Raw genomic sequence first — 23,745 nt, forward strand, 5'->3', positions numbered from 1 at the left:
GACCGACTCCAGAGCAACTGTTCCTCAATAAATCTGTTACTCACAGCACACCGTGAAGACCGATTACTTTCCTGGAAGTAATGTTGCTCGCTGTTTCTTAGAAAGAGGGTGATCGAAACTCTATAATAATTAATTCATTATAAAGCCAATAGAAAGTTTGCATACAAAACCTGTAATCAGGTTGTAAAATATGATCTATTTTTTATAATATTATGTTATAATATTATGTTATGTTATACAGTATACCGAGTAGAAAAATAAAGTGGGTAAGACATGACCAACCAAAACAGTAAAACGCTACAGTACTTACACAATAGTGCATCTGTAATAATAAGCCATGAATATAACGTGCAAAAATACAGTATAATACTCTTGGTGGGTATTTTTCTGCATAATGAGTACCTTGGATTTTGATGTGTCTCTTGAGAATAATAGTGTTTACATAGCCTTCTTCTATAACTGCCTTTATCCTTGTTGTAGGTCAAATTATTAAACATTTATCAAAATAGGTTAAATTGGCTCCAGCTTGACCTATAATGTAAATCTCACGAATAATACTGTACTGTCAGTATGGCACTGCTTCTTAGAATTGTGTTAAAAGTGTGCCTTAATGTATACTTATTCCACCATGCATTATCAGTGTCCATATCCCAAAAAAAGGAGGAATACTGACCACTTCATTAGCAAGTTGGGCAAATAAAGCTGTTCTGAGCTCAATGGCATTTTTTTTCTAAATACATCTCTCACACAATCACTCATGGACCGTTACTGGAAGAACAAACAGCTGCACGTTTGCGAATGCTTTGGCAAAAAAAACGTTGCTTTTGAGCGTCTTAGAAGGGATCTCCAAGCCCGCAGAGATGTGCCAGTTCAATTAGCTCGGCTATAAACATTATAGGCGGGGATTAGCGGGGAAAGGGAAAGATGAGAGGCAGTGAAATCTAGACAGAGTTCCATGAAAGCCATATGCTCTTCTTTTTTTCTGTCCTGACTGAAGTTACAGAACCCCCCATTGAGTAAACATCAGATGATACATTCAACAGCACGCTGCAAAGAGTCAGTTAGCAAATGCATGTACTTCTGCATTTTGACAAATGGTGTCAGTGTTTTTCTTTTAGTGGAGTGTCACCCTCTTGGCCAAACTAAACCTTGAAACAGTTGACTGTGTATTTGGGATTTTTTGCTCACCCATAAAAACTTAAGACTTCTAAGGATAACCAATTCATATTCTGCATATAGAATAGGTTTTTCTGTGCAACTAATTTGTTGTACAACATGAGCAGAGTTAACTTTGTTAGCTGCATTTTGTTTATAAAAAAAAAAAACTAAATTAATAAAACATAAATCATAAAAGGAGGGATTTTGTCAGGGATGGAGAGGATTAACTGTTCGTTAAAGTTGAGAATGGATTGCTCCTGTAACAGGAGTCCTTTAGCCATCTGTCTTGGGCCAGTGTGAACCACAGATGGCAAGCAGCATTCTGCATGGGGTCTCAGTCCTGGGAGTTGGAAGCTCACTTCCTATTTACTGTCAACCATATGCTAGCTGCAGTTCCATTGACCAAGTTAAAGAGAACAATTAGAATAACAAAAAAGCACAAAAATCAAAGCTTATTATTTCTAAAACATGTAGAAGCTATTAAACTTTAGTGCAATCTTGCTGCACTATGATTGGTGGATACTGCCCCCTATGGCTTTGATAGTCATGACACACACTGTCAAACCTGTTGAATTCAAGACTCTTTCCTCTGTACTGTGAGCTATCTTTAATCATGTGTTCCCTAAAGAGTCACCTGTGCCTTTTAGGACTACAAACACACAACATATAACGTTTGGCCATGTCCTATATTCTGCATTTGTTTACTTAACTGCTAACTTAGATAACTAAGGGGTTTTTGTTGGGGGAAAAAACAACATGTCACCCCCATACTGTAGTGGAGGAGACAAATCCTCTGTGCCCTTTAACACAAAGGGGGCAGACAGTCTAAAACCGAGGAGGACAGTCTGACAGTCTGGGGGAGATTAGTGGCAAACAGCAGATGTTACTCCTTGATTAACAAAAGTGTCTGCCAGGGGTGAGATTCAGCACCCCACCCATTTGAGGCCCAGTGGGTTAAAAAAAAATCAATGAACGAAGTGTTGCATATGATGGGATAGGATAGGATAGGAGAATGAATATATTTGTACATTACTACAGAAGCTTTTAATGTCAAGTTGTTTTACTTATGTGCTGCACTTGAACTCTCGTCAATGGTTTTCACTCAAAAAAACAAACGCAAAGCTATCTTATGTGAACAAACTGTATTGGAAGTGGTTACCCAACCTCAAGGAGTAAAGAGGTTGCAAGATGATTGACAGGACAGGACAGAAAATAATAACCTGTCTCCCATGTTTGCCTTTCTTTTGTGAAATAGCCTACTGTTTGTACCTTTTCAGGGTTGCAAAAAAAAAAAATATATATATATGTGTGTGTGTGTGTGTGTGTGTGTGTGTGTGTGTGTGTGTGTGTGTGTGTGTGTGTGTGTGTGTGTGTGTGTGTGTGTGTGTGTTTGTTTGTAGACAATTACATGCGTAATGTTGAATAATAGCATATTACATGCCGGTGTACACCGTATTTAAGCAATAATTTATGTCCTGGAAGGAGTTACATCAGTTTGTAATAAATGCATTTATTTAGGACTAACTTATCACTTGTTATACAGGAAGTCATTATTCGAAGGGGAACTATCAATGCATGTATATCACCCTCTCACCCTTCCTCTATCTAGCTTTCCAAGTCACCCAGTTGAAAAGTTATCATGTTACACCACTCTATATTGTGAAAGCTCCTTGTCTATATGCACAGCTCAAAACTGTGATTACTTTTCATTACTGCAGGGGCGTACCACTAGCTACACAAACTGGGGGGGTGGTCATGTTTAAAACATTCTTAAAGATATTCATATTTTGCTTTCTACCACCAAAATAACCAGCTAAATACGACAGATACTAATTCAATATACTTTACGCAAATAAATAACCTCAAACTGAAGTGTGTTTAGTGGTAGAAATAGTTTATCGGACACCCCTCTCTCCGTGTCAAAAGTGGTATCGCCCGTGTATGTTGTCACGGGCTCATTAGCGTGCAAACTTGGACAGTAGTGAACTGGGTGATGTTGTAGTTTGCAGGAGCTGCCTGGAGCAGGACGTTGTGAGGGTTGACCTGCTCGCTTTCGCTTGCTGCAAGACGCCTTGTTCGGTCTTTTTCTGCTCCAAAACAAAAAGTCCAACATTGTCCGGCGGAACTAACCAAGCTGCCCGCCCGGCGTTTTTGGAAGAATCCGAGGCGCTCACCGTTATGCGCGTGAGTGGTTGTTTTTGGTCAGTTAATAAAGTTTCAAGCTAGCTAACTTAGGATACCCCAGCTACCTTTTCATAAAGTGTTGTGCTCCCCTTTTTTTGAAAGTGTGTGATTGGCACGAATGGGGATATATAAATATATTTTTAAACGTTATACTGACACATTGAATTACAAGTGACAAATAACAGACTGGTCTTCTTTGTGGGAACTTCACACAACGCTAAATAGTTAGCTTAGCAACTTTTCCTCTTGTACACTGCCTTAGCTATAATGTCCCTTATATGTCCCTGTGTGGGGTATTCCTTACAGAAATTCAGCTTGAACTGATTTCCTTGTTACTACGTATGTATTGCCATTGAATAGATTTTGCTTGACACAATGTAGGCTTATAACATGCTGTAAGGTAGGTTCATAGTGTAAGTGTGTATGTCAAGCATAAACATGTCCAGACATATGCAGCAGCCTTACCCTGGTACCCTTATCCCTGGTAACATACAACTTCCCTTGTCAGTATTATTATCCATTCATTTTCACATTGTAAGCTCAGAAAATAGCCTATGCTTGGCTTGTTACACATCTGACGTGTAAAACTCTATTAGATTAGTTGACAAAGTAAAATAGTTCAAAAGTTTGTCATGAAGTTTGCAAAGAAGAGATACAACCTCCCTCTGATCTAAAGCATTTTTTGTGCAAATTGGCTTTGCTTTGAATTGCAAAAACTCTTGAGCTCAAAGTGGGTTTTTAAGTCATGCATGGCACACAATTGTATAATACCGGCTTGTTCATACATTTTTTAACAGCAGCTGGTGAATGCCTCATACCTGCTGCTGACGCCACATCATACGGCGGCAGTGTCATTGGGTTCTTTCCCAGACCCCTCTTTTCTTATAGGCTCTCTGTTACAGTTTGTGCCTTTGCAGTGGAATGCTCTTGTCTTATCTTTATCCAGCCAACCTACCTTCCCCTCAGGTATTCAGAGAAGACACAGGGGCTGGCAGACATTCAATCCAACAGATAACTGCAATTTAAGTGGCTGCTGTTCAGTCTGGGATCTTAAACACAGGAGCTTGTTAAACCTGAACTTCTCTATAGAGTGTCCCATGGCAATGATTATTATGACTGGCTGATTCCACAAATGGCTTGAACATGAGTTGAAAATAGTAGTACTTGCTGTTGAAATAGCATGTGTGATCTCACTTTTTTGAGCATGCACATTTCATATTTTTTTATCATCACTTCTTTGCTTGTGGCCTTTCTGTGGAGTTCAAAAAATTGTTGTTTGCTCTGTAGCCTGCGTGTAACATTCTGTGAGCTCCTGTCACACCAGTTTCCTCTGCCAGACTCATTTCCCTTTCATGAGGGATTTTTGGAAAAGGGCTTTTAAGGGACTGCTTGCTTGTGCTGGTTACTTTTAGTTGGACCGGCTCAGTTATCCAGGGCCTTAACCCCTTCTGAAACGGTAGAGACATCCCCACCTGCAGGGCTGGCAAGCTCATGTGGGAAAAAAAAAAAAAAAAAAAAACGGTTTTACCTTGAGTACAAAAAAAAGGGAGGGGGGCTATCAGAGTCTGGAGATGATTCCTCTTTTTCCTTGTCCTTCATATCACTAAACATATTTTGACAACATATTTTTGTTTGCAAACACAGGCCCATTAGGATGATGTGTATCTTATCATTCATAACGGCCCCTCTTATGACATCGTTGAAACATGTTTCTGGAGAAAATTTGCATGTTAAAAAAAACTCAAGACTGCTCTTTCCCCTCCATTCTTCATTTTGATTGAATGTTTATCGGGCTGTGTTAGCTGGCCTGGGTGTGACTTATTATTCTCATTTGGATCAATTAACAGGCAGCGTTATTCGGAAGAGTAGAAGGATGTTGTGTCTGCCCAACCCCATTTTAATTAAGAGACTTTGTTCGATTTAGCATTCAAGTGGACCACATTTCTCTCCCAACTTGGACAGGTGTGTTGAAAGCCTCGATTACGGAGCTCAACAAAGCTCTTGTTCTGGACAAATGTATACAGTGCAGAGTGATTATGTATGAGATAATTAAACAGCAGGCCCGCTTTAAATCGTAGGCCTCCTTGGCGGCCATGCATAGCCATGCTGAGCCTTTGTGTTTATGGTAAGTGGGCAGCTGCATGCTTGTGAGACCTTGGCTGTACCCCAGGCCCTCAAACTGAGCCTGATAACCACCATTGAGGCCTCCCAGCCATGCTCATTTCAAACTATTCACTCACTGCTTTGAATGTAGAGTGTGCCTCCTGTTTGACATCGCCTAATTTCTGTGAACATGCGGACAGCTGTGGGGGCTAGCCAGCGCCCCTACAATGAGTTGCTTTTTGAAAATTCTCTTAAGTCGGTCAGCCATGGCAAAACTTGGTGGCACCTGCCCTTTGTGGCAACAAAGAAAAGTTTTGGGGTTTTCAAAGACCTTGGATTTTTATAATGAAAATGATGTCCAGGACGGCACCGCAGAAAGAGCAGAACTGGTTGAGCCAATTTGTCATTTAATTATCCGGTCTTCATGTAAGACTATATGTCTGTCAGCCTTTTATACGACATGCTCTGTCAACACACCCGTCCTTTATGACATGAGAAACTGCTGAGTCCAAATAAGGATCCTGAACAAGCTATGCAACTTAAAGAAGTAGGCCACTGGAGCAAATGGCTCAGGGGGGGAAGCAAGCTTTTTAGGAACATGCATATTTTTCTAGGGACAGCTTCTTCTTTTTTTTACCCAGCATTCCTTTCAGAAGTAGTGTGGTGATGAAGAGCAAGCACAAATCCCTCAGTTAGGTTTCAAGTCGGGCCGTCTCAGGTGCTCAGCAGATGCTCGGATTACTGAGACGGCCACAATCCTGGGATTGTTGAGAGCAGGACACAGATCCGACCGACATGCATGCAGGAATGTCTAAGGAGGATGTCTGAAACTACAGTTTAACATTTTAGGCTAAGTTTTATATCAGTTTGAATAGACACACACACTTAAAGGTCACATATTATACTCATTCTCAGGTTTAAAATAGTAATTTGGCTTTCTACTAGAAACTGTTTTAATTTTTAAGTGTCCAAAAAACACTTTATAGTTCTCAATGTGCAATTGCTTAATCTCCTCTTTTCAGGCTCTGTCTGAAACGCTCTGTTTTAGAGCTTGTCTCATTAAGCCCGGCCTTCGAAAATGCCCAGTTTCCTCCGATTGGTCCTGAATCTAACTACCGGTTTTATTCAGGGGTATCTGGGGGTGTGCTTATCACAGGTGGAGGTAGTGCTACGTGAACTTGGTAATGAGGGGGCGTGGCTTCTCCACTTATGATGTCATAATGTGAGAGAAGTCTGACTGGTGTTTTTGAACACAGGTTTTCAGAAAGATCGAGAAAAAGAGAGAGGTTTGTTTTTTTCTCATACTTTGGGAGTCTGTACTCACACTAGGGGATCCATATTAATGTTGAAAAACACGAAAAAGTTTGCATAATAGGTGACCTTTTTAAATAAAAAGGTTTAAGCATTTGTGATGATAAACCTTCAGTCTATTCAGGGTAGCCGGTGCAAGGTGCAAAAATGATGTCAAACTTTGTTATTTTCTACCAGCTGTCCCAAGTGCTATAAAATGGATTAGTATTAACTCTAATTGTCAGGCAGACACAAAGCTGCAAAATCCTTATGTAATGTTGGCCTAGCCAATGGGATTACAGTCCGAGCAATGTATGTAAAAGCTGCTCTAATTGGAAAAAACTGAGCTTTCGTGGCCCAACACGGTCTAGATGGCTTTTGTAATGGCTATAAGCTGACACTCCGTAGTCTTTTCTGGACTTAATCGCAATTTGTCAGATTTAGAAAAGTGTAATTTACAATAAAGTACAATTGTGTCTGATCTTATATAAATAAACAAAAGGGCTTATGGGAGTTGAGCTAACTCTGAAGCAGGCCTCCATCTCACATGTACCCAATCGACTCTGTGTGGTTTCCTCTCTTGCCCTATCTAGTGCTCTTTTAAGGCCAGGCGATAGCTTGCTATTTATGAGACCCGCTACCGCTACTAAAGTATAGCGATGGTTGAAAGGCTTTTGGGTCGACCACAAAGGAAGCGGTGTGTCCCCATCAGCTCGTCCAAGGCAGCGTTATTGTCGTGTGTGTAGGAAGGCGGCTGTCACGGCAGAGTTGCGTTGCAGTCAGTCAGTCAGTCAGTCAGTCTCACAGCAGCTGGTTTGCATGTGATGGAAAGCCACGTCTGAGGGAAACGTCCTGCAACGCTCTTCCCCTTCTCAGTAGATTAGACTTGTGAGTTGTCATGGTGGTTGCTGCCCCAACCCAGATAAAGAAGCTATCGGGGCTGCAGAAAGCACAGAGGCTCCCACTGATTCCAGATAATGGCATCATATCGTTATGAAGGTTTTTCGGGTTTTGACGTCGGGTTTTGGGGGGGGCACTACTTTGGGAAAAATGCTCGATGCTATGTCCCTTATTTGACAGTTTAAAGATTCATCTGCATCTTTAGAACACAGCAGTGCCTTCAGTGTGAGGTGAGTGCCATCTATTAAACATTGGTTATTGTGGCTTTCTGAATTAGCTCGACAGTACTGTACAAGAAAAAAAGCAGTCCGTCTTTTTTTGCCAGCGTTTCCCAACACGTTTTCTATTCACCATCTTGTCACAAGTTTGGATGGTTTTCAAAGGGCTGCAGGGCTAGGCTAGGCTTTTTATATTTGTATAATTGTGTGTTCAATTCATGTCATAGTCTAGAGCAGAGGAATGTTTATAATTATGTTATAAACCTCGCCCACTGAAAAGAGGGAAGAAGAAGAAGAAGAAAAAAAAACGTGATGCATGTTGCATGAGAAAGATGATGAATTGTCATTTCTCTGTAACTAGAAGTGATGGATGCTTGTTTACGGTTTAGAGAGACCAGAGTGTCAGGCTATAGTTTGGGATTTTTTCCATTTTTTTTTCCAGGGAAGGAAAACATCATTTAACTGTTCGTTTTTGTTTGGGTAAACATCACGTTTAAGAGCTTTTCTCGACTCTCCCAATTTAATGTCTTTTGGGCAAGCTTTTTTATTTTTTTTCCTTCTACGTCGATGCCATCTGTATCCATCACAAGCCATTAAGGGTAATCTATAAACAACTGCTTCCTCTAACCCCAGCACGTCTGCAGCAGCTATCTCAGCTGTGAAACATATCTCTGTGGTTTATGGTCATGCACCATATAAGATGGCCAGACCTTGTCAAGAAGCTCCAAGCTTTTGAAAAGTAACTTTTTTAACTCAAAGGCCATGAGTTATTAAAGCATGCCAGACGCTGCTCTCCTTGTAAGAGCTCTGCTAAAAACATCCTTGTGTTTTCTAAGTTGTTTTCCTGACGTGATAAGTGTTGGTAATGGAAATCATATGCTGAACGCAAACACCACCTCCAGTCTATCAGCTCCCTAAGGGTCTAGTGATGCTGCCCCCCCCCCCCCCCCCCGCCCCCTACTCTGCACACACACACACACACACACACACACACACACACACACACACACACACACACACACACACACACACACACACACACACACACACACACACACACACACACTCCACCCCACCGCTCGCAACCTCTGATGTCCCCTCTTTTGTTTCCCACGGTGTCTCATCTATCTGCACAGAGCGCTCTTTTGTTACTCTTTCTGTATTCCCCCTTTTTTTGCGTTTGCGGTCGTTTTGTCATTCAAACGGACACTCTTTGACCTTGCGGTGCATCCTACGATCCTACGCCTTGTGTCCCCTCTGCTAATTGTTTCAGTCTCACCCCAACCCAATCTTGACATATAGCCTCGAGTATGAGGTTTTTTTTTTTGGTGGTAGTAGAACATTCTTTGCGGCGATTATTACACCGATTTGCATCTGCGGCTAATCAGCTGTTTTACTGTAACCGTGGTGCAGCACTAATACGAAGAGGGGTTGTTTTGATAACCGCAAGGTCAGCTATTCCCAGCCAGCCCCTGAGTATTCAATTACACAACTTTGACTTTGCTCCATTCCCTCTCTCCGTGTGCTCCATTGTGGAACACTTTGAGGAAACTTGCTCTCTCTCTGTCTCTCTCTGTCTCTCTCTCTCTCTCTCTCTCTCAGTTGACTGATAATCCTCCACATGCACAGGCAAAGAACAAAACAAGCTATAGAGTTCCAATTGTAGGGGACACGGTGACGAGAGGCCACGTGGAAGTGGGAAGGCACTGTCTAATTTCAATTTACAACCAGCCGTGTGTGGTGAATCAAAGACAGTGTTTGCTGGTAATGTTTGCTAGCCCACTTGAGAAATTAAAAAGGAGCTTGTCAAAACCACTGACCTCCCCTTGAATTTTTCCACAACCTCTTCCACACGTTTGCGTATGTTGAACAGGTTTGCGAGAGTGCCGATGTGTGGAGAGTTAATGAAATAGCTGAGGGCTGTGGTGTGCTCCACCAAAAAAAATCAGTGACTTTTAAATTGAAAGTCGTCAATGCCTATAAGCTTTGAAGAGACACTTCTTCCACTTCCATGGTAGAGGGGTAATGACTCGTCATAGCCTTCATACAACAACAACAACAACGGCAGCAATTGTTTTGAAAGGGTACTGTGCAAACATGTCAAAGGCAGAGGAATGCATTATGCTGCAGAAGTTGTTTGAAAAGTTCATTGTAGCTATGTTTTGTTGTTGCAATGACTGTTGAAGAACCCTACTGCTGTGTATCTAGGGAGAAGGAAAGCTATTGTTTGATTTTATATTTTGAGTTGTGTATTACCTCAAGGAGAGCATCGGGTTTGCACTCAATTGGCGTGTGTGTGTGTTTTTCAGAGCCTCCACCCCAGAAGATCTACCCCCCGCCCCCACCCCCACCCCCCAAATCCAGCTGGATTGTTTTTCTGCTTATATGGTTGACAGAATGTCCGAAATGTACTAAATTCTAATCCTGTGCTCTTCGTTGTGTGTCCGCTCAGGGTCTGGCCGAGGAGTGAAAACACATTCTTGAAGACGTTGAAGGCCACCATCTTTTAAGACCTATGAGGAACCAGCCCACTCACACACTATGACCAGCAGCTTCTTTTCTCGCCCTCACTGGAACAGCATGGAACAAGGATGTGTGTCGCCATGGTGATCATATACAAGAAAACACTGGAAAAGAAGGGTGCTGCCGACGATGTGACATCTAAAAGTACAGATTTTGGCTCGGTGAGAGGATGTTTTCTTTGAAACTAGTCATTAGTCAAATGTCTAATTTTGGTGTTTTATATGCAGCCTTGCCAGCAGGCCTCAAATGTCCTTTTCCAGGGCGGAGACATCAAGGTGCTACTTTCAAAACATTTTTTGCCAGCTACCCATCACTCCACAGATGTTTTAATATTTCTACGATATTATATTTTCCTATTTTGAAAATATAATCAGAGCGTAAAATTGGACTTTTACCATAGTCGAACTTACTGGAAAAATCCATCAATGTTGCCTTTGTGAACACAAGGGAGAATGTCACAAGAACTATTTGTACGTTGAAGATTGTTAATAGGGGATGTTTACATTACAATTACTACCAATTGCATCATTATAATAGCTGCCAACTGCTATCAGCAGGGCGTTAGTCATCTGATTTCGATCCCTCCAATGCTCATTCATGTCACTCAAAATGACAATGGAGGTATTTTAGTTCCACTAGGGCCAGCAGGCTCTGACTCATTTTTCCAATCAGCTTCCATGTAGTAGAAACAACCTTCTCTCTGCCAGCACTGAGTGGGAAAAATTCCCCCCGCTAATGTGGAGCGGGTTTGCCCTCTCAGCCACGTGAAATGAAATCATCATTGCTTTTTGACCGAGTGCCAATACGTTGCAATGTATAATGAAACCTCTCTGTCTGTTGTAGAACAACTGCTGACATGCTGCACTCTTAGGGCCCATTATACATAGACTTAGAATTTGACTTTTGCAGTAGTTTACTTTTTTTTTTTCATCTATGGACTTTGTACTATGTACATTTTATGCAAACCCTATTTATGTGACTTTCTGGGCGAGCTGACAGTGAATATCTCATTTTGCTTTTCTGCAGTTCCAGGCACAAACCATGAGCCAGGGGACTGCACTTTTCTCTTGTGGACTCATGGGTAAGGTTGACTGCCATCTCTCTCATCTAATAAGTTCATTTCATGGACATGTAGTCACGAACAGGAGACAAAATACAGGAATATTCTTTAAGGTACCTAACAAAAAGTCGTGTCATCACATCTATGCAAAAACATCTAAAGGTTGTAAACATTTCTTGCCAAGAATGCCACATTTCTTCTATTTTGAGCCACTATTATCAGCCAATGGGTCATTCTTCCCATCACATGCTGAACATGACAAGTAATTGCGTACTTACAACAGTGCTTAGTGGCTTGTAGATGCCAGGAAATGCTGTGTGTTTAGTGACAGCAGTGATAGTGGTTGGAAGGAGCTTTGTCGTACTGCAACAGTTCTGAGAAATCATCGGCAGCAAGCCAACCCTCTGCCGCATCTGGCCCACGGTCACGGTGCATCATGTGAAACATGTCTGACAGGTGTTTCTGCCAAGACCAAGAAGGGCACGGTAGTGGCTACGTGTTAGCTGCCTTATCATAAACAGGAATCTCTTAGTACTCCTTTTAAAAACTATGAACACGTTGTCCCCAAGTTCAAACATGTTGTTATGACTTCAAAAGACCCATGATATCCTTGGTTTACTCATGTGGTATGAGGAAAAAAGCAAGTACAGCCTTTTGGATTGTAGCTTTTGAATGGCCTTGCAGTAACTTGGCAGTGAGTGCAAGACTGGTAAAGTCCTGGCAGAGAACACAGCTGTACCAGTAGGTGTTGTTAACACTGCCCTTTGTTCCCCCGTCCTGCCCGCTGTATACTCTAGATGGTATTTTGGGGATTTTTTTATCTGCAGTGGAGAAGAACAACAGACCTTGTGCAATGCATACCAGGAGTGGGCAGTGCCCTTCAACGTTTAGTATCTGACTCAGAGTTGACTGACCCATTCAGAGAGTTTCTGTTTTGACAATAACAGGTGCTTTAACTGACGTTGGTAGCCATGGTTGCTGCATGTGGCAGTCGATCAGCAATGGCAGATAGGGAGCTACAACTGTTTTTGTAGAGCTCAACAGAAGAGCAAGATGATAAGCTTCAGGCTAGAATGTTTATGATGGGTTATTGACATTGTATCAAGCCGTGCTCCAGCAGAGACGAGGTTTGATATCAAGTCAAGTTGGACATTAAGCTCCGTTCCCTTTTTCCCAATTAGCCTGTGCTTACCGACTGTGACACTAAAGCAGTGCCTGGAGGGCAGGATTTATTTTTAGTGCCAATTACACAAAGCAGTGAGTAGTGTCGATACAAAGTACACATGCTGCGGACTGACGCACTGACCCAGACTGGAGCAGGGTCAGGGAGGTTGTCCATGTGAAGGTTGCTAAACTTAACATAACCTCTCATGATAGTAGGATCTTGGCACTAAAACAGTTTTTTTCCTCCCTAAGAGATTAGAGTGATTCTCATATAGTGGTATTTGTTCTTCTGAAGGGGGTTTGCACACAGGCCGGAATTTCCATGCATATGTTTTGATTATCCTCCATTATAAAATGTATTGTGGCATTTAAAAAATTTACTTACGACACTGAAATAAAATGCAGCACTTAAGCAGTGAAGATGTTGTCACATGATGTTGGAAAACCAATTATTTAAGGGTTGATAAGTAACCATAAATTATTTGTTAGAGTAGAGAATCTTGTCTGGCAACTAGTTTTTTAGCAGCCTGTTAAGTTAAAATCTATCTGGCCTTTTTGTGCTGCAGAGACAAGCCGGTGGTGTGAGGTGGGTCACCTTGGTGCCATAAAGCAGAGGCCGGTGGGGAGCAGCCTGGAGAGCCTGTGGGACGTGCTGCCTGAGGTGCACAAGAGTTCAGCCTGGGACTGGGACGTTGTGGGCTCCTCCACCTCCAGCGCCATCAGCAGCTTGTTGCAGGATCTCAGCCTGACCGAAGCCACAGCCGCCGCCGCCGCAGCAGCCTCACACTCACACTTCACTGCACCTCCTAGCAAGCGCCAGTGCCGCTCCCTGTCTTGCTCTGACGAGCTGGGAGGTTGCCGCTCCGCCTGGCGCCCTCAGGGTTCCCGTGTCTGGACGGCGGTGGAGAAGAGACGATGCCATAGCGGTGGTAGTGTACAGCGTGGAGGTGGCGGTGTTGGTGGGAATGCTCTGCTCGGCTTCCCGGCAATGACGCGTAGCTCCAGCTTCAGCCTCCCTGCTCGCTGTAACACTGTGGACATGCCGTGCTTCAACCAGCGTCTGCCCCACCGGCCCTCTGCCTTCACCGGCCTGACGCCTTCCTCCTCCGAGCTGTCTGTGCCTCTGCCCCTCTACCTCTCTCATGAACAGATCTGCCTCCTGGAGCCTCCTGGAGCCTCACCCCCGAGCTCCCCAGACTCTACCCCAGAGATGGAGCGCCGTGCTGGGCAGCGAGGAGGCCTGGCCCGGAGTCGCTCCCAGCCCTGTGTACTCAACGACAAGAAGATCGGAGTGAAGCGCAGGAGACCAGACGACACACACAAACAGAGGCCTTCCCTGGATCTGGCCAAGATGACCCAGGTTGGTTTAGTTAAAAGGTGTTGCATTGTATATAAACAGATGACACAGAAACTGCTTTGTATCATATTTAAAAGGTTGAGTCTGCGATTCTGGAGAATGTTAATACACAGTTAATAAACAAGCATTTTGCTAGCTACGGTGGAGCCTAGGCTGTGAATTTACACCATTTTCTTCCCCGCTGCGCATACAGTACGGACAGGAAGTGGATCGTGAGGAGATATTCACTGATGTTTTTTTTACAAAAAGTGATTTTGACAACGAGTGTTCTCCAGAATCGGGTCACCTTTATTCAGAAAAATATGCTCAGATTAATTACTATTTCTACCAGTTTGTTTTAAAAATCTAAAGAGTATGTAATCCTGTTCAACACCACTTAACGCCTCTTTCCCACTCTGTTAAACAGTATGTAATGTTGCACCTGGGCATGTCGTCTAAATTAGGAAAAGTTATTTCCACTGGCATTTTATGTGGCATTTATTTATTTGGTTTCTTGCCACAGCCCTCTTTTAGGGATCCAATAAAAATCCCTGTCCGGAGCATGAGAAATTACAGGAAATAGTAATGCCAGCTGGAAAGTCTGCTCGGTCAATCAGTCTTGCCTAACATTAGCCAGTTATACTTCGCTGTTGTGGCAATTTGCTCCCCTCCATGTTGGATAAACAAACACTTCCAGCTAAGGTCAACCCATTGTGTCTGTTCTCCCTCAGCACGCACACAAGTGTTTTTGCAGTCGTTTTATATGAAATGAAGGCGATAGTTCATTCATGCAGGCCTGTTCTGGGTCACATTCCAATATGCGGGTGTGTGTTTTGCACTTGCAGAAATGGAAAGCATGAAGCAAAGATTTTTTTTTAATGGGTTTCTTGATTAAAAAGATGATTTTAATCAAAGCGTTTAGTGGATCAGAGGGACTTAGTTATTCATACATAGAAATGATATTCTTAACTTGAAGAAGTCACCCATGATGTTTCAACAGATTATCTGTCTCATCAGCACATCCTGGCAGGCGGTTGTGTCTCTTTTGCACTTGGTAGAATTTCTCACGTACACTGACTGGATCATAAACACACAGAGAGCGTTGGACTTGGCCCCCATGAGAAAAAAGTCACGCAGAGTTCAGCAGGCGTCTTTAACAACAGAGCCGCTGTGTCATGACAAGCAGACGCCACACACACACACACGCTCCACACAGGGACTAGGGTCAGCGTATAGAGAGAAAAAGAGCCCCTTTTGGCCGGGCAACTGACAATATTTTCACTTGCGATTGTTAGCATTGGCTCTGGCCTGCTGTTCGGTGCATTGTGTTTCTCTATGTTCTTCTTACTCAAAAGGGGACTGCTTTGAGAATAGCATTAAATTTAAGGTCACAGGAGCAAAAAGCCTTTGAAGCCAACGAGAAACTATTTTATTTCATCACAGCTTTGTTTGGTAGGGACTGGGAGGGATCTTTTATAAATGTCTCTCAAGTGACTCTGGTTTAGAGGCAAGCCCTGCAGTAAATAACTTGGGAAACATGTTTTCCCAGTAATGCAACTAAACCCAGAGGTAGGGCTAATAAGACGATGGACGGGGGGAAAAAAAAACGTTTTTTTCAAATGATCAAAGAAATACAATAATGCCAAAACTTTTTCAGTTCGGTGAGGATTTTCTGCTTTCATTAGTTTTAGTTGTGTGAATGTAAACTGATTATTGTGTGATTGTTAACTGATATGTACTATACAACTGACTGTTAATTGGACAATACAAGCGGTTTGACGGTATCACATTTCGTTCGTCACTATTTTGCTAACATTAATTGGAAATTGTACTCCATTGAATAAGTTTGAAGTGTGTAGCTTTTGGAAGTTTAAGGAAACCGTAGTAGAAAAAAAAGATGGTCGACTTGTGATGACTCAGACTTGCCTGGCACTCAACCCTTGCTATCCGTATTCAAAGTCACCTTACTATTCAAAGGGCTGGTCACAGACAGTGCTGCTGACTGCGTCTCTTAAAGTGTCCTCTCATCCACACGCCCACAAGCGGTGTAGTTTTACCCAGGGAGAAACTGCTACCCCTCCACGAATGTCAGGAAGTAGAGCAGCTGTGTGGCTAGAGGTTATAGATCGCAGAGAAAGAGATATTGATTTCTGTAAATTTCAGCTCATTGGGTGGATTGCCGCCCGCCACAAACCGGGGGCCTCATGAGCTTATCGATCGGCTTGTATTGACGGGGGGGACTCAAGGTCAGTATGGATGAGGAGGTTTTCTGCTCTCTTCTCCATTTCATTGAGTGGGAGGGGTGGCAGTGGGGTTGGAGTTTGATAGTTCAGTAGTAGGCAGACAAACATTGGACACCGGCAGCACTTATTCATGACTTTCATTGTAATGTAGAGCAGCGAATGGTTTGGTTTAGTTGTCAGGGGGCGGCCATTTACAAAAAAATAACATCAATCTCACAGAGAAAAGATGCTTTGTACCAGATTATAGCAGTTTGCTCATTTCCATCTGCAGTCCCTTTACTGGTCAACACAGCATACAACACATACAATACAATGAAAATCACAGCATATTATATCAAATAGCATAATATATCACAATGCACATACGCTACACATTTAACCATCTGCTTTTTCAGTGTGAATACACTCTACGAAAGAAGTTTAGGTCTTCGAATGGCACACACCTCTTTTCTAAGTTGATTTGTGAGTAGAGTAGAACCGGTACTAAGTAGTGGAAAAGCGCCATGAAGTGAGCTATATTTGGTTAAGTTAATATAAGTGGCACCGTTTTGCTATAGTCCAGACGACTCATCACCTCAATAGTTTGGTGCCATGGTTTTGGGACAGAGGCCTTTTGGTTCAGAGTGAAGTGCTAAGCACGCAGAAGGAGGCAATGTGACACTGGCCTGGTGGTGCTGACAAATGTACCCACTCAACCAGAGCCAAGAAAAACAGCAGGGCCCCCCGTTTGACCTACTACTACCCGGCCCCGGAGACCTTTCACACTGCTGTCGCTGGATTCCAAGACGTGAATCATAACTTTTCACATTTATCTCGTCTCATCTCTTGTCTTTGCAGTTGGGAGCCTTTTTGAAGTGTGATCAATCCTGAATTATCTGACATAGTAGCTCTTGCTCTCTTATTTACTAACACTTGACAATCCAAACACCTCATTTAAACATAAAAGAGGTGCAGCTTAATCTTTTAAATCGTATCGATTAGTCGCAGCCGGGGTTCAAGAACTTGGCTGTGATCAGCAGCACCCCGAACAGTCCCGTGCTTGTTGAGCATTACATAAGCGCACAAGTGACAGGAGTCTTTTCACAGAGGTCCCATTCTCCTGTGTCCTTCTTCTGGCCCCCCAACACTGCAGTGGTCAGGCCTGGGTGAGGCAGCTGTCCTGCCTTCTCCACATTAGCCGTACAGATTGGATAATCCCCGCTCATAAAGCCTCCTCGCTCCAGCACGCACAGCTGTCGGAGGGACTTGCCTGCAGGAGTGCTGGCACATGTGGATTTGCCCCCTTAGGAAAGTCTCCCCAGATCTATGTGTTCATTGTGCAGTGCCAGTGAAATGCCAGCAGAGTCAAAAGGACTGACGTGAGTGATGTCTGCCCTCTGGCTATCTGGCCACTTGCTGCGTGGGCTCTCCCGTTTGGACCTCAGATCACACATAGCTTCATTGGTCCAACTAGCAGCTGCTTCAGAATGTAATGAAGGCTAAATTTATACTCCTTAAAATCTCTTTTATATTATAGTGGTTGTTGCCCATTGTCCAGCACTGACCTCACCCACATGCCGTAGGAGAACAGTAAAGGGTTTGTTTTCGTAAGATGTCTCATTATTTTTTAGTTTTGAGTTTGGGCCCTAGTTAGGGCATGGGTCATAAGTCCATGATGAAGGAACAGTTGTTTTGTTTTCCTCACCAAAATATGCCATTGGCCATGGAGACTATGGGCTTCAATCTACCAGACCACAGATTTGACCTGTTTGTTTAGGTGTACATGCTTGTGTTTCCTTGAGAACCCACATTTTATGATTTCTAAAGAAAAATGCCTTTTTCTGTCCTTTCACAGAAACTTCGGAATTTCCACAGCCTGAGCTGCCCTGGAATCACAGGCGAGGACATGTGTGAGTCCGGCCAGGCCCTCCACACTCTCACTCACAGCGTTCAGTGTGACAGTGACGACTCGTCTGCTAAGGAGGACGTTGAGCCTCGGACCAAAGAGGGAGAGAACACTGGGGACGTGTCGTCGGACCCCACCATCGAGGAGGCGGACTGGACCGACATGATGTCATCGTCCACCAATGGCAAGGACAATGAGCCTCTGTGGGCGGGGCTATGTAGCATGAGGAAAGACGTGTACCAGCTTGGCGGCGAGCTCGACATTGAGCAAATCGAGAGGAACTGAGCTGGACTGCCTCCCTCTGATGTAGCGGAGTGAAAGTTTATCACACGGTGGTACAGAAAAACAGTACTGATAGTCTTACAGACAACGTAAACGGAAAGCTAATGTAATGAGTGTTCCAGCACTTGTTTCGTTCTTAGTTTTTCTCAAGGAGAGCTTGAGCAGGAGCATTGTGGGCTAAAAGCCCATTTTTTGGGGGGACTTTTTCGAGTCAGAAGCTACTTCCGCACTGTGCGGTGTCTCAACTGTGTCTCAGGAGGACAAGGAAGTCTGGGAAGACGGATTCAGAGGGCGATAATAGGACTGATCAATCTAAAAACTGATATATTAATGTTGGCTCAGAGACTGGGGTCTTTAACATTTCTCTGTAACCCTGATTACCTTCGATGTAGCACGTCTGGAGAGAATTCACAGCAGGTTTGTATAAATTCTCTGCAATAGAAAGAGTCCGTTCCTCTTGACTTTCTTCGGTGGTACATTGGGTACATGATGGACAGAAACGGAGAATACTTCTGAGAGCTAGTGCTACTACAGCCCCTTTCACTCTTACTGCGCAACAAGCTGCACGCACACACTCAACCTGTAAAGTATATTGAAGAGCTTAACATTTCACACAGTAACATCCGGCTTCTCTCTTGAGATCTATGCTCTCGTTTGTGTGAGAGGAACTTTGTGATGCTATTAGCGTTAATATTCTTTCTTTTTACGATTTGTAACTACAAAGTTATGTAAAACATGAGCATATTTCTATACAAATAAAACACAGTTTTAAATGTGTCACTTGTTATCACATTATTCCATGTTATAACCTGGGTTCGGGCGGAAGGGAATGGAAGGTTGCCTGTGAATAGTTCTGATTTACCTTGCATTCTGTCTCAACACATTTTTTTGGATGTACATGGAAGAGATTTTGATGAATGGCTGTATAGGCTAGTGGTTGAATATAATGTGATTTACTGAATATAAAGTAATCGATCAAGTTGTGCACTTCCACTTTTAAACTAAGTATTTTATTTTACTTTAACTACATCTCAGAGGCAAATATTGTTTTACTCTAAGATCTATAATGAGCCTATAAGGTGTTGTGTATATTACGATAGATTACAATTATCAAACCATGCTTCCATGTCAATGCATCTGTAATAATAATCTAAAATAATCTAATACATGACATTACACCGACAGGGCAACTCTGCATGGGAATACTATGCTATCATTTTGATCTTGCTGAAAAAAAACCTGCATACTTTCTTCAAGTAGGCTACATTGTTAATGTGTTTTATTACATTTAAGTCGGAGTTAAATAATGATTCCACTACTCCGGCTATTAGCTGAGCACATGCATTTTAACAGCAAGGTCATTGTTGGAGACGTCTTTAAAAGCAACAATGCGGACTGACCCAATTAGGTTAGCAGGATAGACAATCCCCAAGCGTAGTAGTGGCACTACTGATGGGCCTGTGTTTGTGTGCTGAAGCGGGGAAGGCTGTATAGTATGGTGGAGGACGCCGGACAGGGGTGGGAAGTCCGGTCCCTGTTTCTTTTCTTTTCTCTTTTTTGATGGTGGGGTGGAGTGGTGGAGCTGAGCGGCGCTTCACCCCAGAGACCTAACCTCCCTCCCTGCCTGTGCTTGGAAACAAAAGGGGCTTTTTCTCTTGAGGAGCACAGTGACGTGGGAGGCGGCTGTGAATGTGGGCCATGTGTCAGGGCTGCTTGCTGCTGCTGCTGCTCCGTTTTGTCTGCCTTCCCCTGCCCTCAACTCTGGTGCCTGTGCAAACATCCTCAATTATTCTGTTGTTCACTTTTTGATTCACTTGTATAAGCTACCCCTTTTTTTGCACGTTTGTTCAGACTTGCAATGATGCTGGCAGTTTTCTTTGAAAGCGTAAGGTGCCACTGACTGAGTGAACAAAAGTCACCTCAGTAAAGACCTGCTGAGTAATTTGAAGATTGCTTGACATGAATTACTCCAGGCGCAAATACCACAAAATATTTACTTTATGGTTAAAGTCGCACCACAGGGCCAATGCATACTTTTGTAATGGTCTTGATTATTTTGCTGTTGCATGAGAATCTGTTTATGCTTGCCTAGTGAGGGCATATTTACACAGTGTAAATATGCCCTCAAAACACTGTCGCAGGCCTCTGCTTTGCACCGGTTAAGCCCTTTTTTTTCGGGTAATGAGTCGCAAAGGAAATGGGTAAACAGAGCCCTTGTAAACGTGCTGTGTGGCAGACTGACACGCTGTGGGGCCCCCCGGCCTTTAATCAGTGGAGTGACAGAAGTGAAAGGAGGCTGTGTTCTGAGAGAAGATAGGCGTACAACAGGAGGGGCGTGCGTGCCGTGCCGATGTGCCTCCACACAACCCCCACCGGAGCCACTGATACAACAAGGTGGAGGACTCTCACTGACTGGTTATGCAAGGTCTCATCTGCTCCAATGATGATTCACATCGATCACACTTCATTAGGTTTTTTATGCAACAGATGTCCCACAGCAAGTTCTCATGGGAGTTTTTTTTTTGTGTCAGATGCCTCAGGTGTAATAATGATGCATACCACATTTTGTTTGTTTAGTCTTGTTCCTTTTTTTTAACAATGAAAGAGTTAGTTCAATATTCTGTAGTTCTCTGAATTTGATGTCAACACTCCAAGATAGACACGCTAATGGGGTGACACTATTAATAATACCAATTTATTTGAAAATTGCCTGAAAGTTTGTGAGAGATTCTCCATTTCACAAAAAAAAGAAAGAAAAAAGATTAGCCCCAAATACATTGCCAATTAAGTTTTCACTCTCTCACTGCTTCTTTTTTAGTGGAACTTTTCTAAAAACCATACTCAAACATGAAACTGAATGTTGGCACTAGCTCCTGGGTTCGGTGCCTGCCTACCCCCGCTTGGCAGCTCAAATGTGGTCGAGGTAAAAAAGGCAATTTAGCAGTAGCACCCGGCCACAAAACATTTCCAGTTGAACAAGTGTTGCCTAAAGCTTCACATATAAAAACAGCTGGCGGGGCCAACTTTACATTGAGCTCCAAATGAGGTCTGCACACATGCACTCAACCCCTACCATTGCATTTGGAGGCGGTTGTCATTTCGAATCTCACCAACAAACTTTGTTTGATCGTGCAAGAAACCTAAACCACAAAATGTGTGTGAGGTACTTAACTGACTTTTTTTTTAAAGTTCAGCCAGTGTTACGTCTGTATAAAGCAATAGTCTGTGCCCACATGGAAGAAATGTATCATGGCCAGACAAGCCTATTCAAGTCAAATAGTTTTTGAGTTTAAACCAACAAGAGGTGCCCTTTCAGCTACAGAGTATGAGGATCTAAGGTGTGAGCAACCCAAACTGAATGCTTTGGCTTTTAAATTGAGGTCAGCTGTAAACTCTCAGACCTTTTGCAGACCAGGACAGCTAGTTTACACTGCACGGAGACATATGACCAGCCCTCTCTTCCCCTGGATTAAACATATGCACACACGCTTCGGGTATGACATCACATGGGTCATGCTTAGTGTCAGGGGAGCCAGGCGTCCGAGGCTTTAGTGGGCAGTTGAGCAAAGGGGTCTTGTCCCTGGGCCTGTGATGGCTGTGACATGTTAACAGAGTACAGGCAGCTCTGTGTATGAACAGAGACACTTCTCAGATTGCTCGTAAAAGACAAGGAGTGAGGAATGGGAAAAGGGTAAAGGGGTTAGCGGGTAGAGGGAGGAAATTCAGGCCCTCTGCTCCAAAACCCTTGAACCTCTGAAGTTCCAGTGCCCTCCCATACCACCACCACCACCACCACCACTGACTGCTGTTGGCACTGCTGCCCACACATGGGAAGGTGGGTGATGAAATGTGGGGAAACCATGTGGCTTGGCCTGGGCGAATATAAGAGCATAGGGCCTTCACATTGGCACAAAGGGAGGTGCAGCATAGCCGAGCGCTGTCAAAACAAGTGCCATGTTTCCACGGATATAACGGTGCATTCGAGGCCGCAGGTGTGTGGCGTTGCCTGGTCAGCTGACTCCACCATTTCCTGTCAAACAGGAAGAGCCAAATGAGCAGGAGATGAAGGTTCAAGGTAACACACAGCTGGCTGGTTGTTAAGGTGGGTATATGCAGGTGTGTGTGCTACAAGAGCAGCAGTGTGCGTGCCGTGTAAGAAGAGCCTAAGCCAAACAGATGACATAAAAACATACATGAATGTTGGCTCAGAGACACACTGCAGCAGTGTGTGAACACTCCCAAAAAGATCCCCAAGGGGCCTCTTTGCTATAAATGTCTGACTTTATTTGTGATTTTATGTCACAATTATTTTCCACATATACGAATAAAGAAATAATGTGTTTCCGATTTCAGTGGAAGTCCATAATATTTTCAATCACATAAGAAATTCTCAGTTGGTTGGATTTAGTTACTAACTCAAACTAAAGCCCAAAGGAAAATGTTAGCACTAGATTGTGGAGATTGAGGAGTAGGCCTATATGCATTTAAAACAAAGACAAACATTCTCTCTCTATGTAGCATGTGTCTGTTTCGTCACGCATGACACATTCTTCAGGGCTTTGGCGTCCCTAAGGTGTCAGTCAACATAAAGACCAAAATGAGATCATCAGCTTAACGACCTGAGGTTGTATAAGGAGGTTTGGGTGGGGATACTCTCCACAGTCATAACGATGTTCTGGTATGACTGCAGAAGCCGATATTTGACTATATAACATTTGGCAAGTCCAGTTGGCTTAGTGGGAATGACATTTACAAGATAAATCGTGAGTTTGGGAAACGATGAGTTCAACGAATATGAACAATTTTTCCCAAATAGTAGGTTGTAATGGTTTAGCTTTACAATGTTAGAAAAATACAGATGAATGCCAGTTTCAAGTTCCCACAGCACAAGTCTCAAGTATTCCAGTTGCTTAATGTGTCTGAAAACCCACAATATATAATAATATACAATCATATGACACAGAGAAAAGACTTGTTTGCCGAAACACAGCTATGCTAGCTGCTTGGCGAGGCCATACCTAAGCACAGTGGTGCTTTCAGACAAATGTAAATGTAGCATTGCTAAAATGCTCATAACACCAATGTTAACATGCTGATGATGTTAAGCAGGTATAATGTTAACCATTTCCACCATCTTGGTTCAGCATATAAGCACGCTTACATTTACAAATTGGCGCAAAGTATAGCTTCGACTGATTGGAATATCGATAGTTTTGCAGCTATTGCAGCACAAACCTAAGTATTTCACAAATAGTTTATTTTATGATGATGGCACTAGACTAAAGTAAAAGGATCCTAAAAGTTAAAACAGTTCATCCTCTGGGGACCATGAATTGTCTACAAAGACGTGCTGTAATCAATCCAATAGATGTTGAGATATTTCAGTCTGGAGCAAAGTG

General features: G+C 43.1%; 1 protein-coding gene across 2 annotated transcripts; it reads left to right on the forward strand.

Annotated features, from left to right (window-relative positions):
• Nucleotides 1–3,158: 3,158 nt before the first annotated feature.
• fam53b (family with sequence similarity 53 member B) lies at nucleotides 3,159–19,123 on the forward strand. 2 transcript variants are annotated; one of them, XM_080049558.1, is made up of 5 exons: nucleotides 3,159–3,359; nucleotides 10,306–10,537; nucleotides 11,403–11,457; nucleotides 13,167–13,960; nucleotides 18,014–19,123. In XM_080049558.1, exons 2-5 carry the CDS (start codon nucleotides 10,445–10,447, stop codon nucleotides 18,347–18,349), a joined length of 1,278 nt encoding a protein of 425 aa, XP_079905684.1. In that variant the 5' UTR covers nucleotides 3,159–3,359; nucleotides 10,306–10,444; the 3' UTR covers nucleotides 18,350–19,123. The 2 variants fall into 2 exon arrangements, with proteins under 2 accessions (XP_079905684.1, XP_079905683.1); XM_080049557.1 differs by having other exon boundaries at nucleotides 3,159–3,342.
• Nucleotides 19,124–23,745: the final 4,622 nt, after the last annotated feature.

This window comes from Ammodytes marinus (assembly GCF_949987685.1).
Source record: "Ammodytes marinus genome assembly, chromosome: 20".
Lineage (NCBI taxonomy): Eukaryota > Metazoa > Chordata > Actinopteri > Uranoscopiformes > Ammodytidae > Ammodytes > Ammodytes marinus.